Here is a 24,711-nt window from a genome sequence, read left to right on the forward strand (position 1 = left end):
ATATATATATAATCCCTAATTGTCTTGCAGTGTCTACTAATAACACGCACCGAGTCCACCTCGGACCCTATAAACTGAAACGGCACCAGAAATGGTCTACCTATCATTTCGACGAAACACTACTTAAAGTTTGCTGAAAACCCTTGGACAATCCAGTAGGGTCTCGCTCTTCTTAGGGCTTATCAGGCGAGCACACAGTGTCTGAGCAGAAAACTCGGGGACTACACCACCTGATGAGCCCCAGGTAGGATGAAACCAGTAGTGAGTGGAAAAAGTGAAAACCGCTCTACCAGAGAACACGTTAGTACCGGCTTTCAAAACCGTTTCAGCTAATGAAAATGGCTGAACTCATGGCTGAATTTAAATAGCCAAGCAAGAGGAATTTACCTTTTGATTATCGCGCATCTATGAGGATAGCTAACAGGGGATCAAGTTGTACGGGGACAAATCCGACAACCTATTTGTAAAGGCAGACCTAAAACTGCATGTCCATACAAGCATACGACAGAAAGATGTCACCAGCAAGAAGAGGACAACAATCGATACGGGCCAAAAACAACACTGTACTTCAGAAGGACCGTAGAATATGAAAACACAAAGTGGTTCTAAGGTTGACGCTGGTGAGTAAAGACGATATCAAGAACCAAAACGGGTGATTTGGGCAGCGGCCATGATTGAACAAACTTTACTCACAGAATCCCATAGAACACCATCCCCCGGGGGAAGGAGTTCATCTGGACCGAACTCATATGGATCTTCGTAGTTGCACAACAGCTGTTGTGAAAGCCTTTGATTGAGCTGTTTTTGTTGAATTGAACGCTCCTTCTGCATCTTTTCCAAAACATCCATACCAGCAATAGCATCAGCAAGTGTGACACCACGTGGCTGAGTCGCTGAGGCCGTACCATTCACAGATGAGCCATTGACATTGTTAGACGAAGATGACGGTTGTGTGTACATATATGAATTCGGTGTTGAGCTCGGGATAGGACCAAGTGCCTGTTGGCGTTCCACGTGCATCAAGGTTAGCGTGCGAACGTGCAGGTAAGAATAGATGTGGTTGGTACACAGAGGGTCAGACAACATATGAATAAACAGAACTGGAGACTTCATCTCATCAGGACACAGGACAATGACAATCAACCACAACAGTTATAGGATCACACGTACGAGAACAAGTAACGACTGTACATTACAAATGTAACTCAAGACCATCAAGCACTGCGAAGAAATTAGAGGCTGCGAGATTCATGCTAAGGGTGGGGGGAGTCATAGTCGTTTTTTGCGACACGTTTACTTGATTGGTCGGCAATAGACAAACGTGAAATACCGAAAGCGATTAAGCACCATCTGTGAGAGGCTAAGTTCTTTGACAGTGATACCTCATCAGTAGGATACAAAGTGGCAAGTATTGTATTCCAGAAGGCTGAAATACTGACAAACATTTCAGCAAAAATGACTAACAGAAACATCTTAAGGGAACTGTACCTGGTGAATAGGCCTCCCTGCAGCAGATACAGACCTCTGTTGGTCAAACTGACTACCGTGGGGCATGTAAGCTGCAGACCGTTGCATATATTGTGACTGCTGTGGAGTGCGGCGAACATCAAGCGACTGATACTGTGCAAGGGATCTTGAAACTGGTACGTCACTGGTCGTCATGGTCCCTGACTGTAAGACAGACGAGGGACTGAAGCTTCCGCCAGAACTCCAAAATGTTTTTGATCGGGCCGTCAAGGGCGAAGGTGGAGGGGACCAGCCTGTAGGACCAAATCCAGGCAACAGACTTGGCATCACACTATTCGGTGTCAATGAAGAGTTTAACCCAGCTGAGTAAGGTGACGAATCAGGTAGCAAACCTCCTTTGCCATCGTTGAGTCCCGGGTCAGGTAAACCTGTTCCACAAACACGGGATTCTAATTCTTCAACCCAATGTTCGGCGTGTTGTTTTTCTTCCTAAAAGTACAAACATTTCTGTGAAGTGAGCAACATAGTTTGCCTTGGCCGTACATAATGATAAGAGAATTCAGCGAATTGGTTAGGTGAGTTTCACTTACCCGTACTTCAGCTTCGAATTAAGATGAAATATCAGACCAGAAAAGTGGCACTGAACTTCTAATGGAGAATCCACGGGGGGATTACTGGGATTAAAAATAGGCGAACAGTGAAAATCCTGAGAAAAAAGTCAAAATGTGCTGGTGAAATTCGGCGCATTCGGACACACAGCAGTGCATGTTTTTGGGAGTTGCCAAAACGGGTTTAGCAATCAACTGTGCAATTTCGCATCATACCAATCAACGAACTTACGTACCGGTCACATTGTAACCAGACAAAATCAGCGTATTAGAAGAGACACATGTTTAGAGAATTCGGAATATGAACCCAAAATAGGCTCTGTTTCGAGTCTCTAGGCGGGATTCAGCTAGCTCTTTTTCCTAGACATCTTGGTAGCTCGGACCCCAAGATGGAGGTAGCTGCTTGGTTTATCGTCTTTCCTGACTGAACGGTTCCAGAAATTTCACAATTTTTGCCCAGTACAACAAGACCCTCATTGCTTTGGATTTCGTTTCATAAAATCAGGCCAATCCGTACACCCAACACACTCGCCAGCGAAGTGCAGATCCTTATGGTCATACTGAGGAAAATAATTATCCCGAAAGCTTCACATTGTCTTCATTGGCCTCGAGCCCAGATGGAATTGGGTACAGACAAGTGTTCGTTTTTTGCTCACGTCATGTAAGGACGTTGCTGTCAACAGCGTGATGAAGATCGTCAACGCAGCACTCAGGCACACGTAAGGCTGCACGCCCAAGTTTGCTGCTAAAAACCAGCAATATGCCAGTACCACTGGTCAAACCACTTCTACAGGTAGTCACAAAGTCAATTCGTAAGTATACCTTCAATTGCGGTTTGGTAAGGGAAAATGGAAGGATACTCTGGGCGTGGATAAAAAACACATCCCCAAGCACATCTCCAACAGCTTAAAAAATCATTTAGCTGTAACATCCTTTCGGTGCCTAGCTGCCATGCCAGTTGAAGGAAGCACGAGGGCTGGGATACTGCCAGGCAGGAGAAGTCGAGAGGCAGAGGTAGGGTTCAGACCAGGGATCTTCCTCAAAAATTCGCGCTCCAATCACTGGGCTATCTCGCTCCAAAAAGCGCCGAAGAGTTTGAATCTATTATTTTTACAAGTGTCGTTCTATGTTTAGCCGGAATCTCGCCTTTTTATTATCAAATAAAAAGTCGCTCAACTGTAACATCCTTTTGGTGCCTACCTGCCATTCCACTCGAAGAGAGCACAAGGGCTGGAATACTACCAGGTTGCCCAAACAGGAGAAATCGAGAGGTAGAGGTTGGGTTCGAGCCAAGGACCTCCCGATCAGTAAATTCGCACTCTAACCACTGAGCCATCTCGACCTATATCAAACCAATTATCAATCTGTCAGCGGAAAACCTATCACAGTCATAATCAGCATCGGGTGATTCGATAAATTAAAGGTATCGTTTTTTCGAATTGCGATCAATCGTGACGCTTGGATTTGGCTGGAACGTGCTAAACTATGAACAGCGGACTACAAAACAACTCACTCCGGGAAACGATGGTGGATGAAAGAAAGCTCGCTGCCTATTGTCTCGGATTAAAGTAGTCGCACCATTTAGCGGAGTGAAGAGGGACTGTGAAGCAGGTGACCACCTACAGTCAGTTACATTCAACGCAACTGATGGATGCGCCTAGTCCCTTTTCCGGGGTTCGCTGGTAAGTTCGCAGTCACTTAGAAAAATGGTGCTAGTTCTGACAAACGACGCCTAAGCAACTCCGCATTATTCACTGCACCTCTGTTTTGATTCCTAGCTGGCCTAGCGTTGGCTCGTTGTTTGACATGGAGCAAGCGTTATATTCACCCACTCAAGTTTTTACAAGAACGAGTACTATGATGCCATGCACGAGAAAATTGACGGGTGCAATGCAAAATCAAGTTACGATGGCATATTATCAAGTCGGTTTGAAGGTCATCTCATTCATCTTAGTTTCCAGTTTCAACAATCTTCGTCTATGCAACCTACTATTCATAGACTACACAGCGTCCAGCTGTTGAACAAGCTAAACGAATTCGATCGGTTGTGCGATCGCGTTGAGTGAAGAACAAAACCCGCGATAGCATTCTGCTGTCCGAGAGCTGTGAGGAACAGCGATCAGGAGTCAGTGAGGGTTTTCTTGTCATGCTGTGCCGATGGTTGCAAGGTGTGTGGGAGGCTCTCACATGGTATCCTGGCGAAATCCTCTCGCTCATTTTTAGAATTTGCCTCCGGAACAGTGTCACTGGGAAGATCCTCCAGGCTTACTGAAGGAACTACGTGTGCTGGCGGATGCTGATTCACCCTGTTTTTCGAAACAGATAGGTAATTGGTTCCTAAATGGCATAACCAAGCGTGCCTGAGGCTGATTAAGAAATACAGATAGCGGAGGCATTGAGAGATACTTTTCCCTGAGCAAAAGTTGTTTTGGTTGAAGCCGGTAATAACCGCTTGTCAGAGTAAATCCAGTGGACAGAAGGAAGCTCGGCAGTCGAAAGTAGCCACCGCAAGTCGAGCCTTTGGACTTTCACCACAGCGGCAAGCCACAACTTTTAGCCCTCTTCATTCTCCTCCATACTTCAGTCGTCTGTCAGTCTGTCCTATTTTTCAATCGTAAGTCGTATGAGTGAGAACGATGGAAATGAAATGAAATTTAAGAAGACGAACGCGTGAGTTGACCAGCATCACCCTTTCGCGGGTTCATCATATCGGTGAGACTTCCCAACTGTCGTCTTTAAATCTTCTCAGAACTTTGGCAGTTCGTTGTCACAATAGATCTTACCCTCATGAGGATTTCTTCCATTTCAGTGATGGTGGGTTTAATGAACCCTTCTCGGGTAAACAGTCTTTTGGTATGCTTAACACACGATCTAGTCAGCGCAACCGGTATAGTTACAGCAAACTGTTGTTCGACAAGTTTCTAGATATGACACGGCGTAGTTCAGCGTTTAAAAGACAGCACTCCCAATACATGCGTACAACGTCGCGCAGGTATCGACGGTTGATAACAATTGGCCATCCTATCTTCCGAAAAAGCGCCCAAGTTTTACATTCATTCATCGAAGTCTGCTGTATCCGTTTCATTGCCTATAAGTTCCACTCATCTTTGAACGTCCAGTCATCCTTATCAAAATAATAACACAAGCTGTAGGTCTGAACTATTCTTGCCTTCGTTCCCTTGAAATCATTTTACCTTTGGGACTCTTGTGTTTACCTTTCATTCGTTTTCCCCAATGAATATAACTCGATTATTCAGAGGCTGAGTTGGCGTTCATCTTTCTTGAGGTTTGTGCTAATTTATGTATGGTCTGTGGAATTGTCCCCTTTTCAATTGGGGTATCTGGTCATCACTAATTGCTCACCTCGGTGTATGGCTAGGAACAGACAAAATCAACGGTGCTGAAACCAACAACTTACAATCACAACCCAGAACCACAGAGGTTTTAACCCCAAGCAAACATCAAAAAGTGCCTCATAAAACCAGACAATCCGAAAAAACTGAAGACAATAACGCCACAGATGTCGGTTGACGCTAACAGCACACAAACGAAAAAGGAATGTGATTGCACTTTGGCCTCTACACGTGCCAAGGATTAGTGTGCGACACAGCGACACTAGCTACGTCAGTCCACCACATAAAGTGGACCAAAAAATCGAAAAATGCAAAGCACAGTTATTCAAAACAATACCCGAGTGAGAAAGACAATTAAAAAACTGGGGGAGAGAAATGACCACTTCTACTTTTTATTAACTGGTACGAAGAGGTGCGGTCGGTTCCTGAAGAACGACCTAACGGATTACGACTATAAAAGTACACAAACTTCCATAGGTTGCACCAATAGTTTGTCCAGATAGCACGTATCATTCAAATATTTTTCTATGCTAGAGTAACCGGGTCGATTTATGGCACCAAAGAAATGTTATCGACGAAGGGGCAGTCTGATCAGTCAAGTGATGAAGCCTCATTGACGTAAAGTGCACATGGTTGCGTCAACCAACAAAATGTTGGGCGCGTTCGAGCCAGGATTTCCGGAAATGATTACCACCTTACGTTCGGGACGTTTAGAAAAGGTCAACACACCTGTCAACTCTCTTTGGCTACATAATTCCAAATCGAGGCGAAGGGTCGTCAATTAGTGTAACTGTAGCCGAATAGGCTGAATCGTGACACCAAGTCATTGCGCTAGAAAATGACTTCCCTTGAGACCACATGACTAAGTATCCTCAGGGGCAGTGACAATGCGAGGTGGTGGCCCAACGCAAAGTGTTCTACCGGTGTAGAAACTGTTTTCATCTAGATGAGACGAGCAATATGGCAAAAAACGTCATCCGTTTCTTAATAACCGGTGTGATCGGAGCAAAGAGGAAAGTGTGTCGTCGTAATGCAAAGAGCTTAAGTGGAAGCAGATAAAGTACCATGGATGCCGAAAAATCTGCAGAACACCGGTGCAATTATACCCGTCGGTAGGTGGCAGAACAGAATCAAACTAACCAATAGACTTACTTGAATGAGCTTAATCTCTTTGTTGATTGCATCTAGCTGTTCCTGTAGCATCAGCGCTAGTCTTTGAGCATCGGTTGCATTGGCCATCAGTTCTGAACCGTGTCTCTGGCTGGGGGTCTCCAAAACATCATTGTCCAACCAGTCAGTTTGTTGTCGTCTTCTGTTGCGCGTCATGCTACCGGTTGTACCCAACTCATCGAATTCTCCATCGTCAACCTAGTGAATTCGAATAATGAGAGTTATGGATTAGGCAATCACTTAAGGGCTTTTGCCGACCACAATGTGATAGGATAGAAGCAAGCGTCAAACGGGACATTGGTATACAAGATGTGAATTCGCCTATCTCACGTACGAAATCGAATCCACTAAAAATTCGCATGACTAAGTATTTCTCGAGAGCGACAAGTGGTTAGCGCACAACGATGTTGTACCAAGGGGTGAGATGAACCTTGCGTCCCGATGGCATCAGCTGAAAGTACGCGGTAGAAGTCATATCCATGAGCCCGGAATATACAGGAAGGAATCATCCATTGGGAAGGGGCAAAACAAACAGTGCGTCATCAGAACATTACCGGAAAACAATCAATATGGTAGTTTCCCCGAGAGAGACCTGTGGGCCTCTCCAAGGAAGCGACCTATCCTCGGAGGGGTCTTTCATAGGAGATTACTGTGAGAAGTCCGTGTTTTCGAGTAGCGTGGAGCTTCACGGAAAATAAAAACGAAAAGTATGGCAGAAAATGAGCCTTCCGCCCAGAAAAACGCGAAATTCGACTGAAAACAATGTCATTCATTGTTAGTCTATTTCACATTAGTTCCTTTTATAAGGTTCTCACGGATGACTACTACTGAGTGATTTGGGTGTACATTACTAGCAAAAAACTCATCTAACATATTCGTGATAACGAAGGACTAGATAAGTCCAGCAACAAATACCATGCGAGACAACAGTGTTGGTCGGTCCGATAGATGCACTTCCTAGAAGAAATATCACAGTCGACCATTAGGTTTACCACTCAAACAGCCTGTTTGTATTCTGCGCATACTGAAATGGAAAGTTCTGAGAGAGCCCACTCAGCTTGCATGCAGCGCGTCACAGCCTCGTACCAGAGCCAGACGCGTGCGTCAGCATTGGACCAAGTCAAGACAGTGCTCTCCGATGAATAGCTTGAGACCGTTGTACATTCGCACTCGCATGCACTCACGCTTTCGCACTCGTTTGTTCGGAATATAGCTGTTGTGTTACCTTCTGTGAGTCTTTTTTCCGGCATTATGCACTGGAGCTATTCAGCAGCAGATACCACCGATGGCCCAAGTGGTTAGAGCCGAAATTTACTGACCGGAGGGTCCGTGGTTCGAATCCGACCTCCGCCACTCGACTTCCCCTGTCTAGGCTTGGGAAACCTGGCAGTATCCCAGCCCTCGTGCTTCCTTCGGGTAGCATGGCAGCTAGGCACCGGAAGGGTGTTACAGCTGAACGCTTTCTTTCTTTTAGATATAACACTAAACTCAGTGAAATTAGCAACAAAGTTTGAAACCCGATCAAAAGATATCGTTCATTTCAGTCTTTTCATATGGTCCCCGAATGGACACCGTGGAGATAAAAATCATGTTAGGTCCCTGGCCGCCTTGGGAGTAAATCGGCCTGCCTGTGACTGGCAAGTAATGCTTGATAGCAAAGCATAAAGCATTCACTTAGAGTGTTCAAAGAAGTAGCGTTTCTGAAACCATTTGAATAGTCTTTGTTGGGATTTGGTGCTTCAGAATTCACAAATTTCAGGAAATTGGGCTGCGGCGATCTCTTCTGGGGAAGAAGTGCAGTGAGACGGATCAGATATAGGAAAACATTGTGCATCGTAAAGACAACATCATGTACTTGTTTTTCTGTTGAGCAAAAGAAAATGCAACGCTACCTACACACTGAGAATCTCTCAGACAGATTTATTTAGGAAAAGGAAACTAAGACCACAGTGTTCTCTACCATGGCGTCTACAAGTATCAAGGTGAGTGGACAGTGGGGTGTCGCAACACGAAGCCAACTATCATGCACTTAGTGATAGTCGTGAATGACTCATAGGTGGGGTCTAGATGAAATTAAAGCTTAACAAAGTTACACTGCCTCACATCTAGGGGGGAAAAACAGTCAGGCCAACTAGGAAAAGGCGTGACAACAGCCAGACAGGGATTAAAATGAAAGCTTACCTGCACCGGTGTTTTGTCCCAGTTTCCATCCTCCCAGCTAGTAGTTCCTCCCTGATCCGGTCGAATGGCGGTCCGATTTTTAGGTCCACGACATATGGTCGACGGAAGCGAGCCATCTACAGACAGGTAAGAGCGGGTTACGCGGAGAAAATTTACGCTATAGAACAACATTCAGTGGACGGAAGCATTCAAATAGTGATGTCCAAGCTAACCTCCGTGAATAAACCATAGGCAACTAGCTCCTTGCCTTGAGGGATCTAGCTAGGCAATCAATCGAAGATCCAGGAAACAGATACTGATGGGCCTAACTATTCCTTGTCGCACCTATCAAGAGGAAACCCCATATCCAAGAGATACTGGGATACCTCTTGAAGACGGTGTCCAGTGAGAGAAATACTGCATCTCGATACAAATGACGAAAATCAAAACTGACCGTGTGAAGAAGTAGGTGTAGTGCCCATAACTTGTCGCCTTAAACGTTCCACATCAGCAATCGCCCGATCTCTCTCAGCTTGGCAAGAATCAAGAACGCGTCGCAGACGATCCAGCTCGGTGTTAAGTTGGTTCTTCTCCTCTAGAGCCGCCATTTTCTCTCGCAGATGAGTTTGCAAACGTTCGTTGGATTCCAGTAGAAGCTTATCCACCTAGAAAGATTAGAAAAGTTTCAAAAGAAGGACCCAACTGGGAAAAGGTCAAGTGGTAGGCCGAAACAAATATTACGGAGTTTATTACACCTCAATCACTCGAGCCGATGAATCGGATAATCTGATAGAATGAGTAACTTCAGCGCCTGTTGGCGATCCCAGCTATCAGGTTTTCAAAAAGAGGCCCACAAGTCTAATCCTCCAACAGCAATCAGATCAATGGAACCTAGCATTTGCTAACTAGTATCCTTACCAAGATACACCACTACAACACTTCGATCATTAAGGTGGGGTTTGCTTTTCGAACTGATGACAAATGGGTTCCAGATCTGCCAGTAAAACAGCCCAAACAACAGATGAACTCAAAAAGTGGTGCTTTGGTTGATGTACAGCATACACTACTGATTTCTGTTCAAATGTTAAGTCAATGAAATAGACTAGTATTAGGGGAAGCTGCTTACGTGTCTGCTAAAACTAGAATACCACGGACCAAACCCACTTCCTCCAAAAAGGAGTACATCATGAGAAAAAACATGCAGCTGAAGTGAAGCGGTACCTTTCACCTGACGCAGCTGTTGACGGTTCTGTGGAACACATAAACAGTATGATTATCCTGAGGGATTTCTACTCAAAATAACCTCGGTCAGTACTGAGAGTTGGGTTTCGCTCATAACACGGTTGGAGTTAACCGCCATACACTGGTGGAACGAAAAACGAACACCCGCCTAGGCAGCACTGACGCTCTGAAAGTGGCTGAGATGAGACGTATTCAATAGAGTATGGAAGCGTGTTGGTGCTCATGTGTATATTCTTAAACCGCGCATCTTACTAAACGCTTTCTATGGAATTCTTAAACTCCGGGAAGGTCATCCTTTCAGGCTCCATAAGTTGCCCAGGTTTGGGCGGCCCTAAGCAGTAGACAAGATCGTCCGGCGAGACACGGACTCAAAAGTTACAGAAGACTGAATACTCTGATTGTCCGTCTCGCACGACATTGGAAATAACGGCCTGGAAAGTGGTCACCGCGCCTCCAACAAATGCCTGTGCGATCAGTACCCCAAACTAGACTGCGATTACGGACAAACTTACATTGGCATTCTCCGTTTTACAAGTTCCCCGAACAAATAAAGTGACTGGAATATTGATAACTGAGAAAAAAGTGTTTGATCCTCGTGGCTGACCAGACAACTGTGTCGTAATCATATAACAAAGTTGACCATCACAGGTGAAAATGAACGTCATATAGCATCATATTAGGCAAAGGGGTGCCAGTGTCACGCGCCACTTTACGTTTCAAAATACTACCGCCATTTCTTCGCAAAATATCGTACGATCATTTGTGTCGGGAAATATTTCGTTAGTCATGGATAAACAGGCAGTACAGGTGTGAGGGGAAAATATTTTCGTTTGTCAGAAACTGAGACGAGCTGAGGTTCACGTGACTGACTAGCAGCTACATTACTAATCGATTGAATGGTGACTGCGCACACCAGGATTCACGAGCACAGAGTGACAACTAAAGCTTAGTCTGCGGACCGCATATTTGCGTCATGTTTCAGTCATGATAAAATGTAGAAAATATTGCAAATGCTGAATGGAGGAGGCTCGAAACGCGCCTGCCACGTGACTGAAGACATAAGGCACTATGATCTTCCGAAAAATGCACAGATGAAGTAGCGAAGTGGAAATGAAGAGTGTATTTTGAAGCATATCAGCCTGTGTTTATCGAAACTATTGTTTCTTCTGTGGTTCTTCGATTGAACATATTCTGTGTCGAAGGATAAACCTACGTCAAGCGCTGATGTTCGCCGAAATGGGATACATCCACGCGGACTAGGCCCGGAACTTCACATTCAAACCCACTGATTAGGAATGCTCCGAATCCAATTGTAGTACAGCTGAGTAGTATCCAGGCTACACAACAGTATTTATTCTACCACCGACACGATTTGCGTGTACTCACTCGTTATTTACACAAACTGCACTTCTGGTAGTCATAAGGAGGCAACACCTTGGGTGCTTCACAAATGCGCTCCTATACACTGGAGTCGGAACATAAGAAATTCAAGTACGATTCGTACGCTACCGAGACGGACGGTTTAACATTCCCATACATGAAATGTGAACTTTCTTTCAGCTAAATAAAACGTCCTGTTTTCGCATTTCTCAAGCGTGCATTTTGTCTCGACTGTTCCCAGCTTGTAAACATGGTGCAGAGGAAGTGGCCCAGATTGCTAAGTTGCTAAATTGGTTGTTGAGGGGTGGGGTTTTTGTTTCGTTGCCCAACGGTTTACTTTACCACAAACTTTCAGTTTGGTGGATTTTTTTTTTATAAAAAAACAGACAGTTGGAAGAAACTGAGTTATTTTGCATTCCCACATATACATGCACAATTTCATGCGTTAGATTCGATAAGTAGGATGCACAGTCATAAGTAACCGCATGAAACGTTGCGGTTCAACATTCACAAAACACTGGTGAAATTAACTTTGGTAGGGGGAGAAGTGGCACCAAACTCTATTGCAAGGGTATATCTTTGTAATGTACTACTCATAAGGTTGCTGAAAATCCGCCTGAGAACAGCATAAACGAGAGATTCAGCTGGGTTCCAGGTGAGTCTCTCGAAAGAACCAAATTAGTTTGCAAATGAGTGTATATTCGCTAATATATTGCAAGGGGTTTCACAGCGACAGACTTTGCCCACCCATTTCTGTTGATTGCTCCTTCGAGACTGCCAAGGTCCTTTGTGTGAATACAGATAAAAATCTGACGAGAATCAGCAGCCGATATTGAGAAAAAACAGCGGGACTACCGGAAGAGGATATGGTACGAAATAAGCCCCTATCTGAAGGTGTCAATAAAATTAATCGCTTCTGCGGTGCTGAAAAGACTGGTAGTTCATGTTTGACAGCAAGGGAGATTGGACAGTTGATCAGCTGTTGGCTCGTAATTCAGCATAGGATATCTTAGTCTAATCCGGAGGGTCGCGAGCAAAAAGATTTGTCGGAACCTTAAAGATAAGAACACTCACTATTTAAAGTTATTAGAAACCGGTCGTTTCAAAGTCACTCAATGCTTAAGGGTGAATTATGGAGTTAACTTGAGGGAAGGTGTTGCAAAAGACTAGTTAGAAAGACTCGTGCTTCCATAAGCTGACACAGAATTTCTGTGTTTAGATAGGGTAATCAGCGTCATTTTATTGTCTACGTTCCGGTCAAGCATAATAGAGACGGAGCCAGAATCACTGGTCACCGAAATGACAGCTTGCGAAGCGGAATGTCTGGCATGCAGCCCAGGCACATTGTTACTTTGCGTGAAACCAGTGAACCGGTGAATACTAGACTTGTTGCGTATCGACCAGCTGACTGCTATAATTCAAAAGCAACCGACAAAAACTCATACCGTTGCAGTTAGACGTGAGCTGTGATCTTCGTTTATTCGTTCTCGTTGTCTGGCACGTTGTAGTTCTGCTTGCGTTTCCTTCATGCCCGATTCCATCTCATGAATCCGTTCTTCTGCTTGACTTAGTTTGGATTTCAATTCCTCAGTGACTTCTTCGGCTACGGCAGCTGCATCTTGGAATTTACGACCAGCGTTGCCGTCCGAATCCGACGATTCGCTGATCTGCGAGTCATTTTTGTCCCCGTTTGACATACACCCCTTATCAGATGTCGACTTTTCAATCTGCAATCTAGCCACTTCGGCCTTCAGCGTTTGCGCTTCCGCAGCGAGCGATTTGGCTTGATCTTGCGCCTAGAATTGAAGAAGATAATGAGAAGATACAACATTTGAGGCCTGGAAAGCAGAACTGTCGGACTAGCCAAAATGAACACATTCGAATGTGGGATGCTGTTATGTCAACTTGAAGTACTGATTGAAACTGATGCACATTTGCGAGTCAAGGAGACTTGAACAGATCGTTGTTGTTGTGCTACCTATAAAAGATCAGTGAATCCATAGAACGATGACGTAAACTTCATCTGGGTAGTGTGTGAGGTAGCTGTAGACCGAGAGTAGATGTCTCAACTTAATTATCAACAAACAATTGAACGTCCATCATATGAAACGAAATTCGCTAGCTTACCTGTTTCAACTCAACTTCGCGACTGATCAGATCCGACTGAGCTCGGCTCAAGCGATCCAACGCACTTGTGGCTTCTCGTTGGGTAGCCAGATAGCGCTGTTCCAGGCTGTTAATTCGCGCCTCTTGGTCCTCTCGCTGAACCTCTGACTCGCGCAATTCGCGTTGCCACCGGAGCGCCTACAATAAATAAAACGGTATGAAGTATCACACACAATACTGATAGGGAAAAACTAGAGGGGAATAGGCGAGGAATGAAGGATACATTTTTAAACGTAACATTTAAAGGTGGTGTCTGACCAGTGGACAATACGGAGTCAGTAACCTCACAGGAAGGGCCATGAGGAGGTGGGGTTGCTTCGCCTGGGGATTCAGTCACAAGATCGTGGTTGACCGAAAACGGTGAAAGATCTGCTGGGTGGCATCTCCAGGAAAGATATCAACATAGGGACCGGTGTTCACCTGGCTTCAGCAATTGTACAGTTTCATGTGATCTAGGTAGCTATGGCTGTTTGGCTTTCGCGCTTACACTAGTTGTACTTGCAATCGACTTGGAGAAATTTATTCTGACACTTTATTCGGACCAACTAAATGTTGGTTCAGCCAGTGTTGCATAACAGACAAACTTATTTGGCCAGACAGACCAGTAGCGAATAAACAGATATCTTCCAATGGACCCTTGGTCAACACCTGATAACCGAAACAGGCATGTGATGATTTATAAATTTGTTTAGACCTAACCTTTACAAAATGAGACTAAAACGGTAAGAGTGAGACATTAGGACCCTTTAGTCTTCAGGAATAACAGAACTGTATTGCACAGTGTAACGGCAAAACACCCATAAAAGGTTCAACAAAGAAGTTCGACTTCAAAAAATCCACCGAGGATGTTTGGCTGTGATGTGACGAGGATTGCCGACCTGTGGCGCAAATTGTGGTCGATCTTTTGGAGAGCGGGCTTAACACAGTACTTGCCCCATTGGGAAATATCATTGGAAAGGACAAGTTTGTAGCCACGGAGCTTTTTCCAGAATGGCCGTTGTCTTCGCAAGCAATCGTACCCAGAACCGTATAGGAAATACTCTATGATAGCTCATATGCATTAATCTTCCCATTGCAGAAATAGGCTCTGAATCTCCTTTCGGGAGGGACATGACGCCGGCCTCTCGAGAAAAACGATCCCCTTTGAAGGTTCTCTATTGAGGGGGTACCGTAATTCTCAAAGGTCATGTCCTGCGCCAGGTAATTAGATCTATTGGTTAGAGGTCATGCTATGCGACCGATAAGAAAAACCGCAGCTGCTTTGTTCCACGATACCAGCGAACTAGCCTGGGTATGGCTTGAATCATTTTGGTCGACAACTGAGCCTAGTTGGATTTTTCTGCGTGATATACAGGAATAATAGGATACGATGATTCAGTACACAAAGTAGGAGAACGCTACGTGTAGCAATCCAACGGTGAATTATATCTTTGGTCACTGTTAGCTGAGCATAGTTAGATGTTACTCGTTGAGCTACAGGATATAACAACCACCATCCATACAGTACAGCGAAATTTTTCTCCGGCGGTCGCTGGGATCGTTAAAAGAGTGGATAATGCGGGGAAAGTGAAACAATACTATGCTCTAAGACACTCGGTGATGGCAATGGTATCGAGCAGGAAAGAAAACCGCTGGAATTAAAACGTCTACGCAAGTATGTCAAGATACACACCTTACTTTCCTAAAGGCGAGATGACGTATTCAGCTAAACATATTTCTCGCTCTCATATGTAATCCCAAGGGAGACTGTCAGTTCGCTGCAATTAGGAAAAAAATATACTTAACACAAGTTATGCACCTCACACAGTCCATTTGTGGGTTGTATGTTACTTATTCAGGCCAAATGGCAGAAAATGGCATGGTGTTAGGTGATAACCCATCCGGGGATACAGCGGAAATGACGAGAAATGACTTAAACAAGGGCGATGCAGCCGTGAGCTGGTGGATTAACAATTGTAAGACGACAACGAGAATCACTGTTCTCGGATCAGATAAATGGCTGAAGGCGACTGGCTACAAAAACTTACTCACAGCAGATGACAAAAATAAAAATAACGGCTGCGCCGTTCTGACGGAGCATACAGAGGAGCGCTGAACGCAGATTTTTAATAAAGACTGTGAGTACGCGGGTAAGATGATGGTCAAAACTAATCGGCCATTCACCTTAGATGTGCAGATGTTCCATATCAGTAACAACGAATTGAACGAGCTTCCAGCGGGACTCCAGGGCATTTCTTATATTGGCGTCTTTTGTCCGCACGGTCTAAGTGGATCTCTTCGTGGGACTTCTAATTTCACAAGAAATGGTACCACTTATTTGGCATTATGAACAGCTATGCAAAACTTGACGACATCCTGGCCCCCGTTATGAGATAAACAACTGACAAGAAAACATTTCAGACATGCAGGGCATTGACGAGGAGCAAAGAACCCCATTGCTCTCTGGGTGATTGGATGAAGTTTCGTAAAAACAACCCCGTTAGAATTAGTCTCGGAAGATTAGGAGGGTTCTGTTTACGCGACATCAAATATGAGGTGCCTTTTCAGGCTACAAGAAGCTGTCCAGATATGCTGTCTTCCGAACTGGTATCACAGGCAGATACCTCTGGTTCCCAAGAGGCTCCTGCCATCCTCATGTTTGATGTACGAAAGTAATTAATTATTGGTCATGTTCGTGTGTTCCTGAAACGACATCATAATACACTAATCCATCGATGGACACTCAAAGTCCCCTCTATTCTTGGCTTGGCCGGCACAATGAAGACTGACAACTAAAACTTACACCTGCATAGTGTCTCATAGTTTTTCAGTTTAGGATGTACACGACGAGTTTTACTCCAACTCCACATAACGTCCACACAAACCAGGGAGTCTCAATCGATCTGGGGAGTTCAAAATCCGGAAACCCAAGCAAAGCACGAGGTCTGCGAAGATGTGTATCACATAGAAAAAGCTAGTGATTATTATCATCTCCATCAAAACATCTTCGATATCCGGAGTTGTTACAAAGAGAAAGCTCGTTTAACCAAGCTCTTCAGACGCTCTGGTCAGAAGCTGTTTCAACCGGACAGGCATTCAATCACTACACACACTAGATGATGTACGAAGTGACCGAAATTTCAAATCACACATGTACTAGATGACACCTCGATCAAGCAAAAGCATCGAGCGATGACCCCGCGAGGACACAACTCCACGCATGTTGTGTTTGCTCACACGACTCGTTAATTTACACCCGACGGAGCTTTGTGTTAATTAAAACGCCGCTCATTAGTTGTAGGTTAGAGCGTATCAAAGCTCGCCCCACGAAGGCTGCCTCAGGGTTCATCCGGGCAACAATCCAAGGTATCGGTGTATTTTGCTTTCAGAAAAATGTTACTTACTGGATGGAGTGCAGTATATTCTATCGAGAACTGTTTAACATTATTGCTTACACAAATCCGTGGGCCATATATGCGCAATCGGATTCGAATGAGTGCTGTTTAACTTTGTGATGACTTTCTGTCTCATGTGCCCACCTACTGGCGAAACAAATGGATGCTTCATGTGTTGCTGGTTCCGTTAATGGGAAAGTCAGATCCTACTGGGATTGCAGCTCAGTATCCCTTAATGACACTTTCAACTTGGTGAATAGATTCATAATATAGAGTTTCTGTTAACTCGGTCTTATACTTACGTATATCAAGCAAACGTGAATGACTTGATTCTGTCTTGATTTTATGGTTTTACGATACCATTATCCTACATGCAGTCATCATATTAAATAGAAAGGGACAACTCGGTAAACAAAGCGTGCGAGAATAACCAAGAGACATGGTCGCATATGGGGGAGGAGGACGAATGTTACGATTGTTCGTAGGACTGAGGTGTGGACGCAAAGTCGGGGCAGGTTGTCAAACCGAGATCCATAATGAGCAAAGGGAGTGAGCGGACACGACGGGAGGTTGGAGGAGGAAAGGAAACGTTAAAGTTCTGTCCATTAACACCATATCTGTGAGGCTAATGATAGAAGTAGCTTTCTGGATCAGAGGTCTAGATGTATGCTGGTTGTGGTCTCAGCCACTAGGCATCATCATCATCATCATCATCGACAGCGTGACATCAGTGTTCAACATCGGTGCTTCACTGCCGTACAACCATGATTCATTTGATAGCCCAATTGTGAAGAAAAGAATAAAGGTGGACAGGGAAGGGACTTAGAGCTAGTTTACTTCAATCATTACGAGGTGCATGCACCTCTAGACATTCACTCAGGCAACCTGGATAGAAATTGTAAGTGTCACGGTTGTACGTGGGCTAGGATGCTGTCAGGGCGTCCATACCCAGACAGAAGGACGATTAGGATCCTCAACCAAAGCATTTGGCTCAAAAGCCTAACCACAAGGCACTGGTGTTGGGCTGGAAATGCAAGTACATTACCATTTTTACAGAACACGTCGCCACACATGTCCAAATCCCCCCAACCTGGAGGGCCAGGAGACTGTGTTCATCAGACTAACCATTGACCAAGCTCGTATGAGAGACTGTGAGTGTCGCGGGGACCCCCCCAGTATATCTCAATGGATCGCTGAGGTGCGCATTACTGTCACACACGGTAAGGTCCAGTCTTTTCGCCGCTAGGCGACGAAGAACAGAGTTGTTTCGGACGACAACAATCCGAACTGGATTCGGTCTATCGGTGAGGTTGGTGTTCGGGAGATGCCTAATTACTGGGGGGTTAGCACAGCGGGTTCCGACAAATACTCTCATTTGCACATGAATTTGGTTTTGACAGGAGACTAGCTGAATCCAGCTTAATCTCTCGTTTATGATGGCCCGCTTGTAGTGTATTACGTCTAGACAACTGTCTCGTTTTGCTACACGAGGCTGACAAACCCTTCCATTGACCCAATGCGCTTTCTTATCCCGTGGGCGTGAAATCACAGGGAAGAGCGGATCCAGACATCAGAAGACCCACGTAAGAAGACAAACAGAAAGTTTTGGATTTCACGGTGTCGGAATACGGGTGAAAAGTTTCCTTCGCTAATCATCTTTTCAATTTACGACGAACTATTTTAGCCGTCTGATAGCGTGAAAATCAACCCCGGGGCTTGAAGTGGCGAACCACATAGGGCTCCTGTAAGTTGGACGGTAGTACCTACTCAAAAGAATCACCTTCTACCTGGAAAGTCTGGCATGATGCGAAATGAATCCACAACCGTGTCTATGGGTCAGTTGGTGCACTACGCTATTTTGCGTGATAAGCAATCATGAGCAGCGTTAAGGCTGGTGCCGAAACCTATATGATTATGGTCGTTAGGTACGCTCGGTCTAAATTCGGCATATTCACAATGTGACATCAAGCGCGAGTAGTGTGGAGTTGTTGATAAATGATGGGGGAACAAGGCGTCGAGTTAAAGTGTTCTGATCACTGCCCAGGCGTAACATACTAGCGGGCGCACCCGATGGCACGTGACATGAAATTGCACCTGGCAGTAATGTTAGTCACGCTGCGCCGCGTGAAGTGCACCGTGGGCTGCATCTACGATGGATGAACAGATCCGTTGCTGTCTTGACTTATTTTTGGAATCACCCTGCCAGTGGGCACATACACACAATTTTAAGCGATCCCAAGCGTTCCTTCGACCTAATACCAATTGTGCGAACCAATATGAACACGGAAAACTACTCAGGTTGGTTTTTTAAAAGCGAACAGTCAATCTACTCTGTCATCAAAATAAACGATGCGTAACTTGCGCCGGACTTCTAAAAAAAGAATAGTCATTGATTTAGCTGGAAATGGTCACTTCAGCGGAAGTAATCTGAGTGAATGATTGGTATGGATTTAGCGGGAGTTGATAGCAGGTAAACATTATATCCAGCATTAACTTCCCACCCATTTAAAGATACCTGAGAAGATTCGTTACAAACTTTTTGTCCTAGTGAGTAGAGCAAAAGAGCGAATGTATTAAACACTCAACATATAGTCGGTTGTGTTCTTACACAACCAATATTTTCAAATTTCAAAACACGCGTATCGCTTGGTGTGCTTGAAGTGGAAACTAAATCCAAAGACGAACAGAGCACATGTCAATTGCAGTTTACGGAGATATTGGGTGACGCTTTATCATACAACCTGTGATACGGATGAACAAAAATGTCTTCAATACCACTCTGCATATTGATAGCACATCAAAACGGTTAGTGACTCGGGCTGTCATGACAGACCTTCATATGAATAGCAATGTCTGGTAATTGGCAATAGGTAACGCCTAGTACCTCATTCGGATCATCGTGAAATCACTGGTGTCATCCTGTAACAGCAAGTTCTGGTAAGTACATCGGCATCTCCGGGTTTGCGTCACTGCAAGTGATGCGCATGATGGGATTAAAATACGCTCTCCAGGAATTCAGTAGAAACATTATCGCACAGACGTCTACAAAAACATTTTGAGATCGACAAATACTGTACTCGCGGCCGTATTCGGAGTGATTCGGTAACACGTTGTGTGTGACCTTTGAGCAGCTAGTGAAAATGAACTAGGCAATCGAATTTGGAGTGTCAGAAGCCAGACGTGTGTGCTGTGTATTGTCAAACATCAGTCTTGGTGATTACAACGCCTTCGGCTGAAATCTGGAGTTTAGTACAAAGACAGAAGCCGAATATATTCCCGAAAATTCAGTTACTTATTTTGACTCCATAATAGACTATTGTTGTTATCCAGGCTAGACACGCTGCGGATAAGATTTACATAATGGATGGCCCTATTTCGTTCCAAACGCAAGGTACAATAGGTGGACTGGAGAGCAATGTGGTTGGCGTCTGATTTGACGGCAAAAGACCAGGTATCCAACTGCCAAGCCGGACACGAGTCCGGGATAAGGAACTTCACAGATTCATCGTCTAGTTTACAGAGAATGTTCCGCAATGATTGAAGCCAAGGTTAGTGGATGTCCAAAAGCCTGTTTTGATATATCATGACAATGGTGTTAGGCTACCACATTGGTCAACCCCTCTCATATTAGGTATGACCCTTCCGTGTCAATGAGTATTTCCAGTTTCCGCATGTCCTCGTATCGTAATGACCGGGACTGACATTGAGTAGTTAGTAAAGTACGGAAGGAAGCTCGTTCACTTGACTTTTTCATACGGCCACCGGAAGAGAACGATTAGGGCAAAACGCATCACAGGCTGAGGTTTTCGATAATCAGCTCAGGAATATCCTTGCCTATTGCTCGCTTTCGCTAAAAGCACACAGTGAAGCTTAGCTGATTCACGGCATAGCAAGGCTAATGATACTAATGGGCGGTACGAATGGAATTTATCCTATGATGAACCAGGAAAGGCAGGTCACAAAAATCTGTCTACCGTTATCCGGTTCATACACGGATATACACACTTGATCTGAATCTTGTTCGCCCAGTTAATTTGATGAACGAGTGTGGTACGGAGTTGAGCCGCGTCCAGACCGAGTTTCGTGTAAAGCTCACGTTCTAACAGCATAAATGGTGTGGGACACATTTTTTCAAGTGTAAAAAACCTGCTACAATAACTCCCCACAGAAGTCACCACAGGAAAGGGGGACCTTAGCCTCTGATTGTGAGAATCGCACACCAGACCGTAGCTGATGAGGGACCCAGCTATTGATCTTAGAATGATCTCATCCTCAAGAAGCCATTCCGCAAAGTTGATTTCACTGACTCACAGATATTAACAGATCTACATCGACTAACGTGTCTGGAGGTCAGTTTTAACTTGCCTGAAGCTTTTAAGAAATAGAGTAGACTCTCTTTACATAGAACTCGATTGAACTGCTGGAAGGTGTGTTATAAAGGCGCTCCATCATATAAAGTTTGCCTCTGAGAGTCATCAGTTCGTGTTCATCCATAAACAAGTCGATATAGTCGCGAAGCGCCTTTTATTCCAACTTGTGAGTTTGCTTAAAAGTTTACAACTGTAGGTTCGAACTGTATCCAGGTATGTGAAAGATTTGGTCCAGTAAAGAGCTATTAGTATCGAAGTGTCTGATTCGGCGAACAATGACCTGAGTAGTCCTACATGCCAAACCGACGACACCAAAACCTAAGCAGCTGTTCAGCTATCATAGACAGTGGACGGCAGTTTTATCCAACGTCGTCAAAGTATTACAGGAACCAACTTGTACCAATGAACTGTGGAGCAGCACAGAATCAAATGGCAGTTTAGAACAATTTGAACTGGCACAGAGAGCAGCATTGGAGTATTCCGTATGTGGGAAGCCAACTCCACCCTCGCTATCAGGATGCACGTGAGAATAGTTGAAATTAGAACTTCGCAAGTTGATATCTTTAGATTTTCATACCGGATTTCACGTAGGCGACACTGTCCCACACGTTGTATTGTTTGTGTACGGTACGTATGGCCCGTGAAGTCATGCCTAAGAGCACCACGACAGAATCTCAAATGACGGTTGTTTGGGGTCATACTGCATGCAAAAATTCATTTTGTGATTAAATTTTATCGCTAAAGCTTCCTGGCTTGAAACATGGGTATGATGAATAGAATAATAAAAAATCATCAATTCATTATCTGTGATAATGTAGAATAGTAAGATGAGCAAGATGACTTTTAAGAAGTCTGACCCAATTAAATCGTGGTCGTCCGACAATTCAAAATACTGCGATATTTTGAAGAGGCCGAAATCTGATTACTACCAATAACTGCAACCCTGGTTTTGCATGGCCAAATCACTTAGGAGTGGTCTCAGACTTTCCGGACTGCCACTCACCAGCGACCCCACAACCACGTTTCACAAAATCATCCCATCATAATCCAGAAGTAGATTACGACAACTGCCTCTATAAGATGGCCTATACTCAGAGAGAAACAGGAGTCGGATATTCAACGGACCGACAAAAGATGCTACTTCATGGAGTGGTCCAGCGGTTCAGAANCAGAAACTAACAGAAAACCTAGAAATCCGCAAAACCAACAAGCGAACGAAAATGTGATCGTGTGTTTGTGCGCAGACTGCAGAGAGACCATTTGGTGGCTGTGGACCGTTTGTCGACCTTGGGGACTGATGGCAAAGGCTCCGCAATCATGAGAGGAAACGTCATCAGTGTGCGTTCGCGTGGGTAGTTCCTCTACTTTTGTTTGCGCTTACGTGGTTTCTAAAGGGTTAATTTCCGCAAAATGACTAGTTGCTTAGAGATTAGCTGAAACGTAGTTTGATTGGTCTTACTGGGGTTCGCAATGCTTCGTATTCTGATTGGCTGGCATCCTACAAATATTGCCAGACTATTTTCTCACACAGTACTCCCCAGTACTCTGGGGACCATCCCCAGAAGGAAGTATCATCAAAAGACATTCTGCTGGCTAAGCCCCGTGAAATTTCCAACAAAGTTTGAAACCCAATCAGAATATATGATTACTGAATGGAGACAATGGAGATGAAAATCATGTAGGTTCCTGGCCACCTCTGGAGTAAACCGGCTTACCCGTGGGTAACCAGGTAATTGCTTGGTAAGGATCAAAAGTGTACCGAACGAACCCTTTCTCCTAGACGTAACACATGACTCGCAAGTTTGCTGGAAACTCTTCGATGGCTACGACCAGTTTCGCCTTTCTTGGAGCTCACCAGGTAGGCGCAGACCTGGAATTCCCGTAAACTTTACGTTCTACTTGAACTCAAATTGGACAGATTTCGGCAAACACTCATTTGCACACGAATTTAGTTTTGAAGGGATACTCACATGGAACTTGGCTGAATCTCTCGTTTATGAAGTCCTTACTCAAAGGAATGTGCTGCACCAGACCGCTTCGTGTTTTATTCAGTACGATATTTAAGACGTCGTAATACATTAGATGGACGAAATACGCTACTCGTAAGGTTGCTGGAAATTCCCAACAGCTCTTCTTGGGGCTCATCAGGTAGACTCAATTGAATCCAGCTGAATTTCCCGCTTATTACATACCATCTCTGAGACACGCCGCTTCATCGGAGATTATATGAGGTACTAAAATCTATTCGAAACTCAAGAATGTGGAGACGGTTTTGGTGGACTGAGCGCATCAGAACGGATCGAAGCACTGGTGAATACTTCGCCGTAGTGAGCGACACAATTGAAAGTTCATATAAACAGCACCCTTAAGTGTGGAAAACACCGAGTTCGAAAAGCGGCCAACGCACTTACCTGCTCGTTCGATCGCGCCACCTCTTTTTGCAGGCCTGCAACCGAAGCTTCCAGATCGTGAGACCGTGCAGTTACTTCGACCAATTTACGTTCCGCAGCCACCGCGCTAGCAGCGGCAGCTGCGGCTGCTGCAGCATAAGACGCAGCCGATTTCTGTCCGGTTGTTTCTGAAGTGGTACTGCCACTACCATCCTCATTGCTGTCCCTCACAGAAATCGGTGGACCACCGGGAGGAAGAGAGGCAGTGTTGGTATTGTCCCCGTTGACAAGAACTTCGTCTTTCCCGGTGCGTTGTTGAACACCTGGAAAGGTACATTTCGCAAGGATGAGGCAGCTCACTTGCTACTAATGAAACTATGTACATGGCTCACAAGTGGGCATGAGCAGTTGCGGATTTAATGCTTTTGAGTAAAGGTAAAAGACAGTCACCAGTCAACTGAATCCGTTCCAAAGGAGCTGCATGTTGTTAGTTCATGCTAAAAAATAGCTAGGGAGCAAAATAACCCACTCTGCATAGGACGAATGTACGTGCATTCGCTTCACCGATTCGCTCTAACTCGGGTTGTTGAACTTGTCCTGAGCTAACGGATACTGGGAATGAGCGTGTTTGGGGCGCGATTGAATGCGCTCCACAACAATAACTACGACAAAACAAACGAAAAGGCGGGCAACTCGAACTCACGTAAGGGTCTTACGGGTTTGCAGTAATGCCTACCTGGACGAAAGGACACATACCACACTATTATTGAAAGCAATGTGTACCACTCACATATGAGCCAAAGTGCTGTATATTAATCGTTTAGCAACAACTGCCTGTAACCATCACGCTTGTTTAAACAGATAAACATGAGAGAAGCAAGACAAATTCTTGCCGGATGGATGCACGGTGATCCATATCGAGGTAAAAAAACCGTGGATATCAAACTTAAAACCATAATGTTACGTTTTGATAAGCAGATCGCAAAGCGCCAGAAAGCCAAAGCGATCCATTTATTTCTAACCGCATACGA

At 44.7% G+C, this 24,711-nt stretch overlaps 3 protein-coding genes across 3 annotated transcripts in view; 2 read left to right on the plus strand and 1 right to left on the minus strand.

Annotated features, from left to right (window-relative positions):
- The window catches only part of T265_10248 (hypothetical protein), a gene marked incomplete at both ends in the record, with an annotated part of 22,842 nt that extends 9,674 nt beyond the window's left edge, over window positions 1-13,168 (plus strand). Inside the window, 2 exons of the mRNA XM_009176566.1 lie at window positions 4,299-4,401; window positions 12,972-13,168. Coding sequence (XP_009174830.1) covers window positions 4,299-4,401; window positions 12,972-13,168 — 300 coding nt within the window. The remainder of the gene's footprint in view (window positions 1-4,298; window positions 4,402-12,971) is intronic.
- Window positions 1-24,711, minus strand: part of T265_10249 (hypothetical protein) — a gene marked incomplete at both ends in the record, with an annotated part of 95,257 nt that overhangs the window by 40,376 nt on the left and 30,170 nt on the right. Inside the window, 8 exons of the mRNA XM_009176565.1 lie at window positions 694-999; window positions 1,489-1,956; window positions 6,581-6,796; window positions 8,780-8,895; window positions 9,213-9,423; window positions 12,826-13,176; window positions 13,508-13,684; window positions 23,702-24,003. Of these exons, the coding sequence (XP_009174829.1) occupies window positions 694-999; window positions 1,489-1,956; window positions 6,581-6,796; window positions 8,780-8,895; window positions 9,213-9,423; window positions 12,826-13,176; window positions 13,508-13,684; window positions 23,702-24,003 (2,147 nt within the window). The remainder of the gene's footprint in view (window positions 1-693; window positions 1,000-1,488; window positions 1,957-6,580; window positions 6,797-8,779; window positions 8,896-9,212; window positions 9,424-12,825; window positions 13,177-13,507; window positions 13,685-23,701; window positions 24,004-24,711) is intronic.
- Window positions 15,390-15,641, plus strand: T265_10250 (hypothetical protein; the record flags this gene model as incomplete). Its single annotated transcript, XM_009176567.1, has 1 exon — window positions 15,390-15,641. The coding sequence occupies one exon, from the start codon at window positions 15,390-15,392 to the stop codon at window positions 15,639-15,641; it is 252 nt and encodes an 83-aa protein (XP_009174831.1).

The sequence above is a fragment of the Opisthorchis viverrini genome (genome assembly GCF_000715545.1).
Source record: "Opisthorchis viverrini unplaced genomic scaffold opera_v5_348, whole genome shotgun sequence".
NCBI lineage: Eukaryota > Metazoa > Platyhelminthes > Trematoda > Opisthorchiida > Opisthorchiidae > Opisthorchis > Opisthorchis viverrini.